General features: G+C 65.4%; 1 protein-coding gene across 1 annotated transcript in view; it reads left to right on the top strand.

The window, feature by feature from the left end:
* The first annotated feature begins 6,295 nt into the window (after positions 1-6,295).
* The window catches only part of LAMA5 (laminin subunit alpha 5), a 51,629-nt gene continuing 41,509 nt past the window's right edge, over positions 6,296-16,415 (top strand). Inside the window, exons 1-2 of the mRNA XM_046678391.1 lie at positions 6,296-6,701; positions 11,306-11,458. Of these exons, the coding sequence (XP_046534347.1) occupies positions 6,396-6,701; positions 11,306-11,458 (459 nt within the window). The 5' untranslated portion in view covers positions 6,296-6,395. The remainder of the gene's footprint in view (positions 6,702-11,305; positions 11,459-16,415) is intronic.

Below are 16,415 nucleotides of genomic sequence, written 5' to 3'. Positions count from 1 at the left end.
GGCTGGGGTTTAGGGGCCATGGGAGGCTGTCAGCTCACGGCAGCCCTGGCCCTGCCCAGGGCACAGCCCCGGGTCCCTGCCCAGGGGATCAGATTCCTCCTCAGCTGCGAGGCCTCCTGGCCATATAAGGCCGTCTGTGGGCACCTCTTGGAGAAGCTGCAGAGCCCTCACCCCTGCCCCGCCCCCATGGGAACTAGAGCTTGGCCAGGCCCCCAAGGACGGAGAGGGGGAAGGGGCCTGCTGGAGCCTCGTCCTGGAGGGGGGAGGGCAGGGGCAAGCCAGAACCCCAGGGCTGGGGCTGGGGTCCCTCCCTTTGTGCTGGGGAGCCCCTACCTCTCACCTGTTTCCCCCAGGGCTGCCCAGTCTGGGGCATGGAGCCGGGAGGTGGTGAGGATGGGGGTGGGGGAGCCCCGGCAGGCAAAGGTCAAATAGGATAAAGAATGACCCTACAGAGATGCCAGCACCTAGGGTGACGGTGAGGTGCGGTTGACACGTCAACTTGGTTGTCACCTCCTTCTGAGGACATCCCATGTGCTCCCCACAGATATGGGATCAGGAGCTCTAGATCCCCAACTTCACACCCAGCAAGGTGCTGGGGGGGCCCTAATGGGGCCCCCTCTGGAGGGAGGTATCTGGGGCTGGGGTCCTAAGAGGAACCTCATTACTGGAGCAGCCCCATCTTCTGCTCTCCCACACTATGATGATGACAATGATGATGACGCTGGAGATGGCTGGATCTCCAGGGAGGTCCCAGCCCCTCCCCAGTTCCCAGGGTCTCTGCCCTGTCCAGCCCCTCCTCTGAGGCTGGGGCTGGCCATTCATTGCAGAATCTTGTCCTCAGGCCAAAGGCTGGGTCCAGGGAGGGGCCTCAAGTGAGCCGGGGTGGGGATGATGTCTTTCAAGGATGCAGATACCTGGACTGGACCGGACAGCAGCCCCTCCCTTCACCCCCCACAGCAGGGGCTGCTTCTCCCAGGCGAGCCCCTCCTTCCGCTCACAGGCCCCAGGCTGGACAGGGTACAGGAGGGGACAGGAACGGGCCACTGGTGCACAGCAATGACGAGTTCTTCCTGGGGACCTTGGGCTTCCTCTGAACGCCCCCAAAGTCACAGCCTGGCTGGGCTCGGGGAGGTACATGGAGAGGCCGTTCCTTCATGCAGCAGGCACACTCTGGGCACCCACTTTTTGCCAGGCCTGGAGACATGGCAGGGCGGCCAGGCAGGACACAGCTCGGATTTAATTTAACAAAATGAAACCAGACAGGGGAACACCTGCTTGTTCTCTGGGGTGGTGGCTGGGGGGCCCTCACGGGGCGGGAGGGAGGTGGCCAGACAGAGGGGTAGGGACTCTACTGTGTCCAGGGTTGAAGCAACAAGGCCAAAGTCCCGAGTGAGAGAGAGAGGGGAGGGCTGCAGGATCTGCTGGGCATGGACTGACCAGACAGACGGCACAGCTGGGAGGCGCCTGGCTCCGCAGGGCCTGCCAGGCTGCAGTGAGGGGTCTGGCTTTTATCCTAAGACAAGCAGAACCCCTGTCTGAGGCTCGTGTGCTGGCCCAGGGCCCAGCACCCAGCACCCAGCAGGCACTCGGCACCTAGAGCTGTTATCATAAGGGTTCCTGCCCACAAGGGACAGCCTCTGACAATGGTGACCCTTCCGATTCCTTCCAGCTCATGGTGCACTTCACAAAGCCAGGTGTCCCAATGTCAGCCTGCGGAGGAGGCCCCCCTACACTCAGCTGGAGATGCTGCAGCTACAGGAGGGGGCCTCCAAGCTGGACCCATTGACGTCACGCTGACCACCCCTTGCAGCATGACGAAGCCCTGTTTTTTTTGTTTTTGGTTTTGGTTTTTTGGTAAGGATGATTGACCTTGAGCTAACATCTGTGCCAATCTTCCTCTAGTTTGGTATGTGGGACACCGCGACAGCACGGCTTGATGAGTGATATGTAGGTCCACACCTGGGATCCGAAACTGTGAACCTCGCTCCACTGAAGCAGAGTGCACAAACTTAACCACTATGCCAGCAGGCTAGCCCCGGAGTCCCACATTTCTGAGCATCCTGGGTTCATGTGTTTTTCATAGGGCCAGGCCTGCCTGTCCAGGGCATTAGTTGTGAAGAAGGCAAGCCAAGTGGGGGAGACCTCTGGGGAGAGCCCAGGACCTGAGGGGCTGGCCTGCCCAGGTCTCCTGGCGCCTGGGCACACCTAAGCCTGTCTGCACCCTCTTTGGTGTGTGGACCACGCCCCATCAGGCCACCCGATGGTCAGGAGTGTGGTAGGCACAGCCGGTGAGCTGGGCATACAGCAGCCAGATGGGGACCCTCCTGCAACTCCAGGCTCAGAAGGCTCCCAGAGGAGGTGCTTGGCTGGGCAGTGCGTGGCTCAAACCATCTGTTGCTGGTTGGGGTCAATGCAGAGTCTGGCGGCCTCAGAAGTTTCCCAGAGCCATGTGTCCTGGAGGCCGGGAAGAGCCCAGTGGTGGTCCAGCTGGAGCCACAGGCGTGGAGAAGAAGGGACCACTCCTTTCAGAGCAACAACAAGGGGCCTGTCCCCAGACTCTCCTCCAGCCAGAGATGCCGGGACTCTTCCCTGGCCCCATCCTTCTGAGGGTAGTAGCCCACAGCCCTTGGGGGTTGGAGGAAGCAGAAAGAGGTACTCCTGGCCTAGGGGAGGGGTCCAGCTGCTGCTCTGGGTCCCCTGCCAGTCCTCGGGCCCTGGGCCCCCATTCCTTGACGGCTGTCCTCTGCCCACTGGCCTCCAGCCCCACAAGTTCTCAGGTACTCCAAGCAGTGACAAGAGAGGCCAGGACCTCTCCCCTGTCCTGCTGGGCTCACCACCTCCCAGTGACACCTTCTCCCAGCTGTGAGTCCTCAGGGCGCCCAGCTGGTCTGCATCTTCCTCCCACAAAACTGGGCTCCACCGTGGCTGACAGCGGCCACCAGAATCAGGCCTGCCGCCTGCTCCCGACCCCTCTGCCCCACGGCCAGGGTAGACGTTCTCGCCAGCTGGGTTCCCTGGAAGGGCATCAGGGCAGCCCCGAGGAAGGGAATGTGGCCTCCACTATTCCAACCCACCGTGCCAGCCTCTCCCCAAACCCTCTTCCTGCCGAAACAAACATTCTCTGTAACGGAGCCCAAAGCCACGCGCCTCTCCGCCCGCCCGACTGGAGCAGCAGGGCCCCTCCTCACACAGGCTGCACGGCTCCTACCCCAATGTGCAGCTTCTCCCAAGGGTGCAGGGCTCAGCAGGAGAGCTGGGCTCTGGGGACAGGACGTCCAGCACAATCATCTGTTACTGATTGTGACCGCGATGACGAGGCCTGAGTGTGGAGCCAGTGGGCGCCCCGTGCAGCTGCTTCCCAGAGAGGCAGGCTCCGGCTGAGGCAGGTGTGCCCGGGGCCTGTCCTGTTGGTCCCCACAGCTGCCCCACGGATGGGCTGAGCGGGGGCTCCTGAGAATGCTGGAGTGGGGGAGGGCTGTGCTAAGGGCCACGTCCCAGGGCTGAGGGGGAGTCTGCCGGCCTCCTGACCAGGGCCAGGAACACCCCTCCCCGGCTCCGGCTGCCCACTGTCTGCGATCTCCCAGGTCCCAGAGCTCCCATTGCCTGCGGCTGGGTGAAGACGGGCTCTGGATCTGGGGTCGTCCTGTGGGGGCTGGGCAGAGTCTGGTAGGACCGAGGATAGGTCCCTCCCTCAGGGAGCTGACTCCTTCCATGGGCACCGCCCAGGACTGGGCGTCCCTCCCCTATGGATTCAGGACAGAACCTGGGGTGGCCTGACAAACCAGAAAGGGGGCACAGCATTAGGGACTGGTGCCCAGTGAATGTGGGGGAGGAAGTGAATGACTGACCAGCCCCCTCCCCCTTGCTAACTGTGTGCTCGACTGACCCTGGGACCTTTTGGCCTCAGTTTCTCCATTTGTAAGTAGGAAAGGTGGCTGGGTGGCCTTGGGAGACACACTTGCCAGTCTGATTGGGGATGACTTGCTGGCTATATGGCATGGGCAGCAGGAGTGGAGGGGGGCAGAGACGGGCCTCCCTCCCCTGTCCTGCCCCTCTCCCCTGGAGCCCCTCAAGAGGCCTGTGTGTTGCCTGGCTGGGACAAGCCCTCCATCCTCCCTGCTGCCCCAGCTCCTGCCCCAGCCCGAGCCGGCACAGGGTAGGGGCAGTGGGCACCTCACCCAGCTCCTTTCACCACATTCTCCTCTGCCCACTTCGCCCTGCCCCCTCCTGGCCACCAGTTGTCCTGTCCTGGGGCAGCTGTCTGCCGGGAAGCAGCTAGCCCGGATTAACCCTCCCTGTACTGGGTGCTTCGGCTGACTCAGCGCATTCTCGGAGAGCTGCCCCTCCCCACTCGCCTGCTCTGTGCCCTCGGTCAGCAGAGGCCTGGCCGCTAGGGGGCTCTGAGGGCTCCCCCCACCTCCGCCTGTGGGCCCCTCCAGGGATATCCGGAAGCAGACCTTTGGGGTGGTGGGCAGGTTCCCGGTCCCCTGCCCCTAGGCTGCCAGGGGCCAGCGTGCAGCCCTGTGATGTGTGTGATGTGGGGACCTCTGGGCAGGAGGGAGGGCGGGGCAGGGCAGGTCAGATCTCCCACCTGGGAGCCCTGCTACTGCCCACAGGCGGCTCTCCAGCTGTCCCCAGCAAGGGCTCATAAATTAACTCGGCAGCTCGCCTGTCTGCACTGGTTCTCAGGATCGTCCTGGTTCCCGCCCACCCTCTGGGCTGGCCCCTCCCCCACTCAGATCTCCTGCAGAGGGAACGCCTCTTCTCACCCTCCCCAGGTGCAAGAACTAAGTGAAGTTACAGAACTGGGGAGGAGGGAAGGAGGGGTCATCCCCCCTGCTTATTTCCCAACCCGAAGAGAAGGGGCCGCCCAGCCCCTTGGGATCCAGGATTTGCAGGAGGCCAGGGGCAGCCTGGAAGATGTGGACTGTCGTGAAACCTTCTGGGAACAGCTGCTGGTGAAGGACCCCGGCCAGGACCAGCTGGCTGTGGCTCCACACACTTAACTCGGCACCCCAGGACTGTCCAGGGGGTCCCACGTGGGACAGACACCCCAGCTGGCCTGGCTCAGACAATGAGGGATCTGCCAGCCCGGCAGCTGCGGCCCCACCCCCAGTGCTTCAGGGCTTCCCTGGAGGCTGATGTGGGCCAGGAGCGGGAGGGAGGAGGCCCAGTGGCCACAGCCACCCAAATGCAGAAACAGCTGGGACACAACCCTGAACTCAGGCCTCTAGGTCCTGTCCTATTTCCCAGTGGCCTCGAGTCCCTGCGCTGCACAGGGGAGGGGCCCTGAGCGGGAGGGTTTCAGCGGCAGATGAAGTTGCTGGACCATAGTGCCCAAAGCGGGGCAGCCCCTGGCACTGGGGCAGGCTCACACCTGCCACCCCCCACCCCCAGCAGACCTCCTCTGTCACACCAATCCTCCTGGCACCCATGAGGCTGTGAGCACCCTCCCCTTGCCATACAGAGCCCCATGAGTGGGCCCCCGGAGCCAGTCCCTCCTGATGGGTTTCCCTATTTTATAGGATTTTTAAACCAAACATGGGCAGGCAGGAGCCAGGAGGGGTTGACATGCCCGGTTGCCCCAGGGAAGCCTGGGGTCCCCAGTCGGGGTCTCCCTGTCCCTCTGCTGGTCTGATTCCCTCCAGGGCCCCCACCCACGACCACCCACTCACTGTTGGCAGAGTGTAATTTCTGGCACATCTGTGGGATGGGGCAGATGAGGGGCAATATGAGGTGAGAAAAACCCAAAACCGGCAGGGGAGACAGGGTGAGGCTGCGCTGGGTCTCCAGAGGTAACTCCCTCAAGCCCGGGGGACCCAAGTGTCCAGGATCCCCAGCAGCGGTCGTTGGGGACGCCGATCTGCTCCTGGGATTGCGAGGAGGCACGGGCTGGCGGTTGATGGGAAAGATGCCTGGGCTGGACCCGGGGCGAGCGTGCCCGACTTTGGCCGCTGCGCCTGCGCCCGAGCCGCCGGGGGCGCTCGGCCGCCGAGAGGTGCCCGAAGTTAGGGAAACAAAGAGCGGAGCCGTTTGGGAAGAACTGGCCCGGGGCGCCAGGGGCTCCGGGAGGCGCGACGGTGCCCCCGGGACTGGGAGCCACGCCATGGGGCGCCTGGCGGCGCCGCGTTCCCACGGCCTGGCCCAGGGCCAGCAGGTGCCCCTTCCGGGAGGCCGGCCGAGCCGGGGTCCGAAGGGTTAAGGCCGCCGGCCGCCCTTCCCCCGCCCTCCCCCCTGCCCTCCCCGGGGCGCGGGGCTCGGGCGCCCGGGCGGGCCGGGGCGGGGCCTGACGTTCGCGGGCGGAGCGAGCCGGGCCGCCGCCGAGCAGCACACCCGCCGGGCTCCCGCCGCGCCTGCCGTCCCTGGAGCGCCGGGAGCGCGGCCCGAGCTGGACGATGGCGAAGACGGGCGCGCGGCACTTCGCGGGGAGCGCACGGTGCGCGGGCGGCCCCCGGGGCCCCGCGCGGCTGCTGCTGGCCGGGCTGGCGCTGCTGGGCGCGGCGCGGGCGCAGGAGACGGCGGGCGACGGCTTCAGCCTGCACCCGCCCTACTTCAACCTGGCCGAGGGCGCCCGCATCGCCGCCTCGGCCACCTGCGGCGAGGAGGCCCCGGCGCGCGGGGTCCCGCGCCCCACCGAGGACCTCTACTGCAAGCTGGTGGGGGGCCCCGTGGCCGGCGGGGATCCCAACCAGACCATCCAGGTGAGCGCGGGCCGGGGTCAGGGTCGCCGCCGGGCTGGGGGGGTAGGGGGGACACTCCCGAGGACGCCGGCGCCGGGGACGGATCGAGCTCGGACTCAGGGACCCCAGCCCGACTCGGCGGGGAGCGCCACGGGCCGGGAAAGCCCAGGTGCGGGCCGGAGCTCCGCGCGCCCGGGTTCCGCATTTTGGGGGAGGAAGGGACCCCAACTTGGCTACTCTGGCTCGGACAGATACCTGCGCGTCTCTGCGGGAAGGCGGGACGCGGCCTCCCCGGCACGGCCCCGGAGGCGGCCGGGCGCCGGTCGAGTTCGGCGGCGGTGGCGGGGCGGGAGGGGGGCGGGTGCCCAATCCCTCACGGCTCCAAGTCCCGGGATCCCGGCAAGGGCGGGGCTTGGCCTCCGCCGCCTGTTGCCTGTGGGGAGGGGGCGGACCGCTCCGCCTCCCCCCGGGACAGGCTGGAACCTGCTGGCGTCGGGATGGGACGGGGATGGGGCGAGAGGAACCTGGGGTCCTCGCGTTTGGAGCCAAACAGAGGAGGCTCTCGCTGCCCGCGGCAAAGAGGGTCTAGGGACTCAGTGGGACCCTCAAGGAGGGGGTGGCAAAGCGGATCTTTAACTGGGGTTGGGCACACCGAGCTGCAATCTGGGGCAGTGTCGGTGCACCACAGTAGGTGGGGTCGGTGGCCTTCAGTCTCCCTGGAGAGATGTGGCTTCTGTCCCGGAAGACCCTCTGGCAGGCATGCCCTCCTGAGCTATGAGCCTGTAGGCCGGGAGTGGGTTAGGTGGCCTCACACATGGACACCTGACCAAGGAAGCTGGCGGTTGAGATTGTGGAACTTAGTTTGGGGGCTGGGGTCCAGTGAGGCTCCTTGGTGGGCAAGGCCTCCTGGGGTCAGTTGTGGGTTGAGGGGGTAGGCAGGTGAGGTCTTCTCCAGGTGCTCCCTGACACCCCATGCTAGGCCCATCTTCCCACCCCTGCTAAACCTTAGGGAGAGTCTGGGGGCCCCAAGGCTGCTGTAATTTGAGCTGCCTCCTCCAGGGACTTGCCACCTTCCTGGTAGGAGAAGCTGGGGGAGGGGAGGAGGGTAGTTGGAGACTGGGTTAGCTGGGGTGGGTGAAGAATGAAGGAGCCTCAGCTGGGCCCCCTTCACTGCCTGCCCACCTGGCTCCTTGGCCGTGCAGTGGAGGGAAGAGCTGAGAGGGATCCGTGGTGCAGCAGCCATCCTGGGACAGAGGTGTCCCTCCGGGCTCCTGGGCTCTCCTGAAGGCCCTCCTCTAAGCCCCCACAGCTGAGACAGGAGCTCCAGCCAGCATTTCAGATGGGGAAATTGAGGCCTGGAAAGGTGCACAGCCAGACCAGGCTCTGGCTGGGGTGAGGGTGGGAACCAGGGTCCTTGCTACCGGCTGGGTTCGATGCATCCGGTTGATGTCAAAGGGGCGGGGTTGAGGCAAGGAGCCTCAATGGGGGTCTCCAAAGCTGCCCCGAGGGCCTGGCTGAGCCCCCGCCACCCCTCCTCACTGCTCAGTTGGGATTCCGCCCTGTGGGCAGAAGAGGCTCCAGACCACCTCCACGCCTCGGACCACTCCTCCTTGTGGCCCACCCGTGCTGCCTGGCCCAGGACCCCAGGCCCTTGGGGAGGCTGCCTGGACCCCTGCAGGGAGGGGCCGTGTATCACCCCTCGTGGTGCTAAAGGAGCGGCCTGGGAACCATGGCCTGCAAACCCCTCTCTGCTGCCTCTCCGTGCTGTGTGGCTTCCCTGCAGCCTCAGGCTCCTTGTCTGGAAAACGGGCACGGTGTGAGGGCCCGCCTCCCCTGAAGATAGGAGCTTGGCTCGAGGAGCCTGGGAAGCTGTGCTAAACACAGTGACCGCTTGGCAATGGCAGTCGCCAGGACATTGTGTGCGAGGGAGCGGCCAGGAATGAGCACGGTCACCTGCTCGCCCAGCTCACTGTTTCAGAGGAGAGAGGCGAGAGCTTCCCTCTGAGGGCCTCTGGCACTTATCACCTGGGCCCGGGACCTGCAGGAGTGCCGGTCTCTGCTCGGGCCAAGGTCTGTTCTCCCTGGCCTGGCCCGTGGCCCTGTCTGGAGCTGAGCGGACAGGTGGAGGAGATGCCAAGGAGATGAAGCCCCCCTTCTCTCCATCCCAAGAGCCTCGTCTCGTGCCAGCGTAGGGGGCGGCTCACGGAGGACACGGGCCATGGCTGCAGGCCGCAGCTCCCACGGGCCGCTGGAGGAGATGGACAGAAGCTGGCCCGGGGCGTCCCAGCTGGGCCCGGGCAAGGCGGCTGTGTGGGCAGTGGGAGCAGGCAGAGGGCATCTTGGGCCCCGGGCCCTCACAGCCCCAGGTGGCCATCAGCGGAACTCGGGGCTGGCCCTGACTCTGCAAGGGAAGCTGGGGGCTCGGCTGCGCCGTGGTGACTCACTGGGAGGGGAAGTCCTTATCACGGCTCCCTGCTTCCTCGCTCTGTTCCTGGCAGGACCCTCTGAGCGGAGGGGTGGAGGGCGCCTGGTTTCCCCAGCCCCGTCCACTGTGAGCCAGAGCCAGGCTGAGAGGCTGGGTCACTGAGTGGCCCCCACGGTGGCCACGTGGGGACAAGAATCGCCTCTCCTTGCCTCTCTGGGTGGGCTGAGCAGAAACTTCCCTGGGCTCCCTCAACCCTTGACCCAGCATCCCCATGGTGCTCCTGGCCCTGGGAGGGTCTTGACCACGGGCAGCCTTCTCTAGAAAGCCTGCCACCCAGCCAGATGGTCTTGCTCACCTCCTCTGGGAAGCTTCGTGGCCACCCCCACTGTGCCAGGCCCCTGATGAGCTGCACCCACGTGCACGGTGACTTCAGTAACCTCCCTGAGCCCCTGCCTCTGTCACTCGCCAGGAGCTCCCGCAGGACCAGGCAGCCAGAGCCCCAGGTTCCAGTTTGGGGGTCACCATTTGAGCTTGGCAGTATGGCCCACAGATCATGCCGCTTTTTCTGGGTGTCCTCCTTGGCTCCAGCCTATGGTGGCCCTGGGTGGTGGGCTCCGGGACTGCAGTTAAGAGCAAGGCAGGTGTGGCGCCCCCACCGCTGAGCCCTCCGCCAGGGGGGCAGCAAACAAGGCGGACAGTTTCCAGTCTCACGCAGGATAAATAAAGCAGGGTGATGCATGGGCAGGTTGTCAGGTCAGCGTCTTGGGTGGTCTGGGGCTTGTGGGCCCTGCTGAGGAGGTGACAGCTTAGCTGAGACGGCACAAGAGATGAGGGTGCAAAGGCCCCAAGTGGGAACAAGGCCTGAGATGGGGTGACCTGGAGCACCCAGCACAAGGGTCCTGGGGGTCCCTGGCCGGGTGCCCGGGTGTTCTGCCTGCTGATCTCACCCTCTGAGCGCATGGTGGAAGCCTGGGACAGATGCGTCCAGGGGTGGCAGGGGCACGCCATGTGTCCGTGGAGGCCTGGGGGCTCTCTATGCTGCCCAGCCTGGGAGTGGGGGCAGGGAAGCTCCCACGCTCCCACCTCCAACTCCTAGGAGGAGGTCTGGCCCCCTGGGAGGCTGGGGTGGGGGGGGCGGCCACATTTCCCAGACGCGGCCTCCAGGCCTCAATCAATGCCAAGTCCCAGAGGGCTGCCTTTGTGTGGCGGGACAGCAGGTCTGGTTTCCTCGGGGTGGGGGGCTGGGCCTGCACTCTGCCAGGGCCCAGCTCTGTCCCCAGCCCCACCCCCAGCTCCCAGCACCTGCTCCTCTCCAATGGACAGCGGGCCAGGCCCTTGCCAGGGGCCTCCCTTGCCCCCCAGAGGACAGGCCCCCGGCAGGTGGCTGGACCGTGACAGAAGCAGCTGCCGGGCCCCATGTGGGATCCGTTAATCCTTCGGCGGCTGAGGCAGGTGCCAGCGTTACCCCCACTCTTCGGATGGGGACAGTGAGGCTCAGCGGCTGCCGGGGCTTGGCTTGGTCCCAGGGCTCGGAAGTGGCAGAGCCAGGAGGCCCAGGCCTCGCCTGCCAGCTGCCCACATGCCTCCACTGGGGCCTGTCCCCTCAGGACGCCGGAATGGCTTAATTCCGTCTCTCTGGAGACCCTAATCCTGACGGCTCTGCACGAGAGTCTGGCAGGGGGAGAGTGGGGAACAGGCTGGTGCAGGCAGGGAGGGATCTGGTTCTCTGATCATCCTGGCCACTTAGACCCCTCGCCTCCAGATGATCCCAGGGCTTCCGTCTGTAAGGGGTGTGTGACTTGTCCCTCCACTGGACCCTTTTCCCCCTCAACTCTTGTTGTTTACTCCTTGGCTCTTCCTGCCCCAGGGCCTTTACACAGGCAGCCCCTCTGTCTGGAGCATACCCCTCTTACAGTGTAGGCCTCAGATGCCACTTCCCTAGAGAGGCCCGCCTTGATTTCCCTACCGGAAGCAGGTGCCTCTCTCCCTCCCTGCTCTCCTGTGGCCTCTGTGATGGATATGTGACCATCTCTCACAAGAGCCATTTCCCCTGAGTCAAGGTGCTCAGTGGGTGTGGAGTGAATGGTGGACGAGGGCCCACAGGTTGGGGGTGGAGGCCGGTGCAATGGGGTGAGAGGGTGACTGGAGGGTCCAGAGGTCCCAGTACTTCTTGGCCGTCTGACTGCCCCCTCTGCCGCAGGGCCAGTACTGCGACATCTGCACAGCTGCAAACAGCAACAGGGCACACCCCGTGAGCAACGCCATCGACGGCACGGAGCGCTGGTGGCAGAGCCCGCCACTGTCCCGCGGCCTGGAGTACAATGAGGTCAACGTCACCTTGGACCTGGGCCAGGTAGAGTCCTTCTCTGGCCCGCTGCAGCCCCCACCCCTGTGTCTCTGGAGAGAGTCCACCCCGGGGCACAGACCGTGAGGTCTCAGCCGGAGTGGGCGCGGGGCCGGGAGGCTGGGCGCACACGGGCTGCTGGTGGCGGGCCCAGCACGGACATGGCAGCGGGCCCTTCTCTTTGTTCTTCCGGTACCCCTGGCGCACGGGGAAAGTGCGCCAGGGGGTGTGGGGGCTCACAAAGGTGACTGGGGGAGTTGGGTGAGGGTGCTGAGAGGGCAGCATGGAGGTGGGCCTGAGATGCTGCGTGCCCCTCAGGCCTGAGATGCTGCGCCCCGGCCACGGCCTGGTGTTTACTCAGAGGAATTCCTCCGCAGGGAGCCAGGCTCTGGCTAGCGGCTGTGGGAGGGGCCCCAGGAATTCGGAGGAGGCCAGGAAGTGGACATTCCTGGGATACCTGTGCTGCAGTGGAGGCCACCTCGGGGTCAGGTGTGCCTGAGCACTCAGGCCCTGGCTCAGGGCTCACCTTGGCCTTCGAGGCTGCTGTGCAGGTCTTTGGGGGGTGGAGGGGCGGACGTTTCCCAGTGACAAGTGAGCCCCCTCGGTGGAGCTGGGCTGGGTCCAACTCAAGCTGTGTCCCACTCCTGGTGTGACCGCCCAGGCGCCTGGCCTTGGTGTCCTGGCCTGTGAAACAGGCCCACGGTCCCATTGCCTCCTGGGATGGGGCGGGGAGGGGGCAGGTAGATGAGGCTGAGCCTGGAAGCAGCCAGCCGTGGGTCTGCCTGAGAGCTGGGGCTAGAGGCGATCCTGTCAGACCCCTACGCTGTTGGCAGGGGCAAGGATGGAGCGCGGGACTGTGAGTCCAGAGGTCTGAGTCCAGGCGGCTTGGCCACCATCTCAGGCTGTGACCCGGTGGGTCTCTACTCCTTGCTGAGCCTCCTGCCCTCCAATCCTGAGGCTGTTAGAAGAGACAGGGAGAAGTGTCTCCTGTGAGCCTGGCTGGAAGGGTGGGTGCTGGGGACAGGTTCGGGGTCCAGTGTCCAGCACCTCCTGCCCCTGGCCTGGAGGCCCACAGGCTTGGCCCAGTGGGTGGGTGGGCTGTGAGGGAGTGGGTTCAAGTCCCAACAAGTGGCCCGGAATTTCCGGGCCTGGATTAGCTGTTATGCCCTAGGGAGAAGCAGCCAGAGTAGGGGGGAGGGGCAGGGGAGGGGAGGGCTGGGGAGCAGGCTGCCCACCATGGGCTCCCTGCCTGAGAGTCAGGGCTGGTAGTCACCTGGCCCAGGTGTGGGTGGGGCTCAGCCCATTTCCCTCCCCTCCCTGGGTTTTCACCATGTCTCTGCTCTCCTGTACCTGGGAGTGGGAGGGACCTCCGAGACCCTAAGTGACCCTGGGGACCCCTCTCTCGGGCACCGCCGTAGGGGTGCCCACGGGAAGGTGGGAGGGGAAGTGGAGCCCAGCCCCGCCTGGGGTCGGTCAGCGAGAACTTGTGCAGAGCTGGTGGGTTCTTTCTTCCCCCTCCCCCTCCTCCTCCTCCCTCCCAGGGACAGGCCTGGGCAGTCTTGGGGAGGAGCAAGGGCCCTAAGTGGACACACAATGGCCCAGTCTCCCTGGCAACCCCAGGGGGCCGCAGAGCAGATGGGCACGGTGCCCGCTCAAGGTGCACTGGGTGGGGCCAGGGAGGCACTTGGATGTCACTCCGCCCCATGCCCTGTGGCTCTGCCCACTCCTGGCTCTGTTGCCCCCTGAGCCTCAGTTTCTCTGTCTGTGAAACGGGCTGGAGACGTCAGGCAGCAGCGCGTCTGCTCTGTAGCCAGTCCCGGGCCAGGCAGAGGCTTTCACCACGCACATCTTGCCTCTCCAAGCCTCGGTTTCCCCAACTGTAAAATGACACAAAGGGGAAAGGGGCCATTTCCAGCTGCCTGGGGGCAGGCTGACCCACCCACCTGCCCTTCCCTCTGCCCGTCTGCCTTTCCCTCTCTCCCTCCTCCTCCTCCTCCCTGGCTCTCTCCTTCCTTTTCTCCCTCCCCACTCTCTCCCTCCTTCCTCCCTTCAGCAGATGAATCCACCAAGCCCCTGTCTTGGTTTGGGCGAAGGGGCTGCCAGCCCTGGTTGTGGGGGGCGGGGGAGCACGGGGACTGCCTACCCATGTGCTCTGGAGTTGGGGCAGGGGGCGGGTTTCCAGCTCTGTGGGTGAGAGGAGTCTCTCTCCCGGGGATGAGCCTCAGCAGAACTCCAGAGGAAATTACCGAGTTCACCGCCTCATCTTTCAGAAAAAGGAAGCACACTGCCCCTTCCTCCCTGAGGTGCCCGGCAGGCCCGGGGTCCCTTGGGTGCCGCTGCCTGTGGGGTCAGGGACAGAGACTGGGTCCTGCCATCAGTGCCCAGTCTGGGGGTGGAGGAGCCCTATGTAGGATAGAAAGAGGAAGGTGAGGACTCTGGAGGGGCAGTGGCCAGGGCCGGACCCCCAGGGAGAAGCGTTGGGAGGAGTGGGCCTGGAGTATGTCTGACTGGCCCTCGCAGGGACCCTGGGGTCTGGCCCTCAAGTCCCCCCAGCTCTGGTGACAGGAGCGGCTGCACAGTCAGACCGGGATGTCCCCAGGACAGGACCCTCCGCGCACCCTCCCTGGTGCAGATGGGGGGATGGGCCAAGCAGGAGGCTGGGATCCCTACTGGGGCTCTCCCACGTTGGGGCCCGGCAGTCCTTCAAGGCGTGCATCCTGGGGTGGGGCTGGGGCTTCTGTCAGGAAGCCCAGCTGAAGCCATGGGTCTGGGCACTCCCCCTGCGCGAGCTGCCAGTGGCCTTTGTTCTGGGATCTGGAGCGGATGCCCTGGGAAGAGGGGTGGGGGCAGCTGGCACTGGGCACAGGAGGCCTTCCTGCCCCGGGAGGACTGAGAAAGGGGGCGGGTGGGCTGCATCACAGCCTCCATGTTGCGCCTGGCGGGGGGAGCTAGGGCTAGTGGGCCTGCTCCCTGCAGTGTGTGTCCATCTGTCCGTCTGGGGGCCATCGAGCCCTGTGGGTCCTCCATGAGCCAGCTCTTCCTTTCCTCAGGCCACACCTCATCTTGTTCTGATCTTTCCCATCCCAGGGTAAGGTGGGGGGCCGTTGGACCCTCTCCCTTCCCATTTTTCAGATGGAGAAACCAAGGCTCCAGGAGCAAAGGCCTGGCTGGGAAGGGCACGGAGAGGCCAGGCCTTGGCTCCCTGCCCTGCTCTCTGTGTGGGCCTCGGCCAGGAATCCTCAGACCTGAGAGGACCGACTCATTGGTCTGGGCCTTGGTGGGTGCCGACCTCGGAGGGGCTTCTCTTCAGGCTGGGGCACGGGAAGACTCCACAGCTGGTGACTGAGTCCCACTGGTGACCCGCCCAGGGGTCCTCCCCAGGGCCATGGGGTTCTTGTTTATCTCCTGTCTCCCCCAGGGGCTTCCTGCCGGCCTCGGGCTTCCCCTTCCCCGCACCCAGGGCAGGGTGGGCTTGGTTTCTCACCACCCCAGCTCAGACCACGCGGCAGGGTGGGTCCTGACTGAAGTGCCCTGCCCCACCAGGGGCTCTGCCACAGGGTCCCAGGCCCTGTCCCACATTAGCCCCCTGGCCTTAAGGAGCTGGGCAGGGTGCGTTGGGGCTGGCCAGATGTCCCCCTCCCTCTCAGACATCTCCCTGGTGGCCTGGCCCTCGGGGAGGGCCTCTCCCCAGCAGACCCCTCCCTTTACCTGCCCGCCTGGCCCACATTCCCCACAGGCGGCTTCAGGTGGGGAATGCTGATCCCCTCCTGGCTGTTTTCCCGTCATGTGCCCTGTGGTGGGGCAGGTTGGCCCTTTGTCCCAGTCCTGAGAGGCCCAGGGCTGGAGGAAAGCAGACTGGAGGGCCAGGTGGGGGGTGCAGAGGGGGACCAGGGGCTGGCGTCGGGGTGTAGGCTGAGGTGGTTGTGTGTGAGGCCAAAAGTGTTGATTGGGGGCCTCGAAATGCCAGGGTGAGGCGTCCGTGCCCTCCCTGGGGGACAGGGGAGAGGTAGGGAGGCTGCCAGCTCCCCGCCAAGATGGGGGTGCCAAGGAGCAAAGCCCCAGTAAAACACTGACCCTTGGAGGTGAGTCCTCCCCGGGCACATGGGGAAACAGCACCGTGTGGAGTGACCAGGCCCTGGTGCTGGTATCTGAAGGAGATGCTGGGCTTGGACACGGCTGGGCCGTCTGCCTCCCATGCCTCCCAAGCTCAGTTTCCTCCTGTGTCCATGGGGGTGTGAGCACCTGTGCCTTGGAAGGGCCCCAGGACATCCCGGCTGCCTTGGCTGTTGGGCTCCCTGTGCAGCTCTGCCTACCCCGGTGCCGGGCGGCACGCCCTCGGAGGCTGGCCGGCTCGGGGCTCTCTGGGCAGGCCTTCTGGTCCTGACGTGCACACTGGCCTGCTGGGTTACGAGGCCATGCTGCTGGCCTGGCTCTCTAGGCCCGGCTGGGCGCCCAGCCATGTGGCCAGCGTCCGTGCGGGTCAGTGGGGTTGTTCGAGGGAAGCGGCAGGAAATGGGGCTGAGGCTGGCCAGGCTCAGGTTACAGAGCCCAGTGGCCAGGACAGGTGTGTGGGGGGGGAGGACAGCGTGGGGGTCCTGGTGGCATCCCTGGGGTAGGCCCCCTCCTGCCATACAGGCCCGGCTCTCCTCACGAGAACTGACGAGACCCTCCCTCTGCTGGTCTTTTGCTCAGAGGGGCTGCCCATCCTCAGCCCTGTGCATCCTGCCACTGCCATCCTTGCCCTCAGTGGCTGCTCGTGGCCATCCTGGCACACTTGTCTCTGGGCACACACAGATACCCCCGCCACCTCACACTGGACCCCTCAGGCCCTGGAGGTCCTGTTTTCCATCTGTTTTTAAACAAACTGCACAGTGTTGGCCTCCTGCAGTACCGCTCACTGGAGACTAAACTGTTTGGGTTTCGGGGTCCCCTTGGGATAAAACTCTACTTCCTGTGGCCCAGGGCC

The sequence above is a fragment of the Equus quagga genome, chromosome 12 (assembly GCF_021613505.1).
Source record: "Equus quagga isolate Etosha38 chromosome 12, UCLA_HA_Equagga_1.0, whole genome shotgun sequence".
NCBI lineage: Eukaryota > Metazoa > Chordata > Mammalia > Perissodactyla > Equidae > Equus > Equus quagga.
This window is presented reverse-complemented; position numbering and strand designations above follow the sequence as displayed.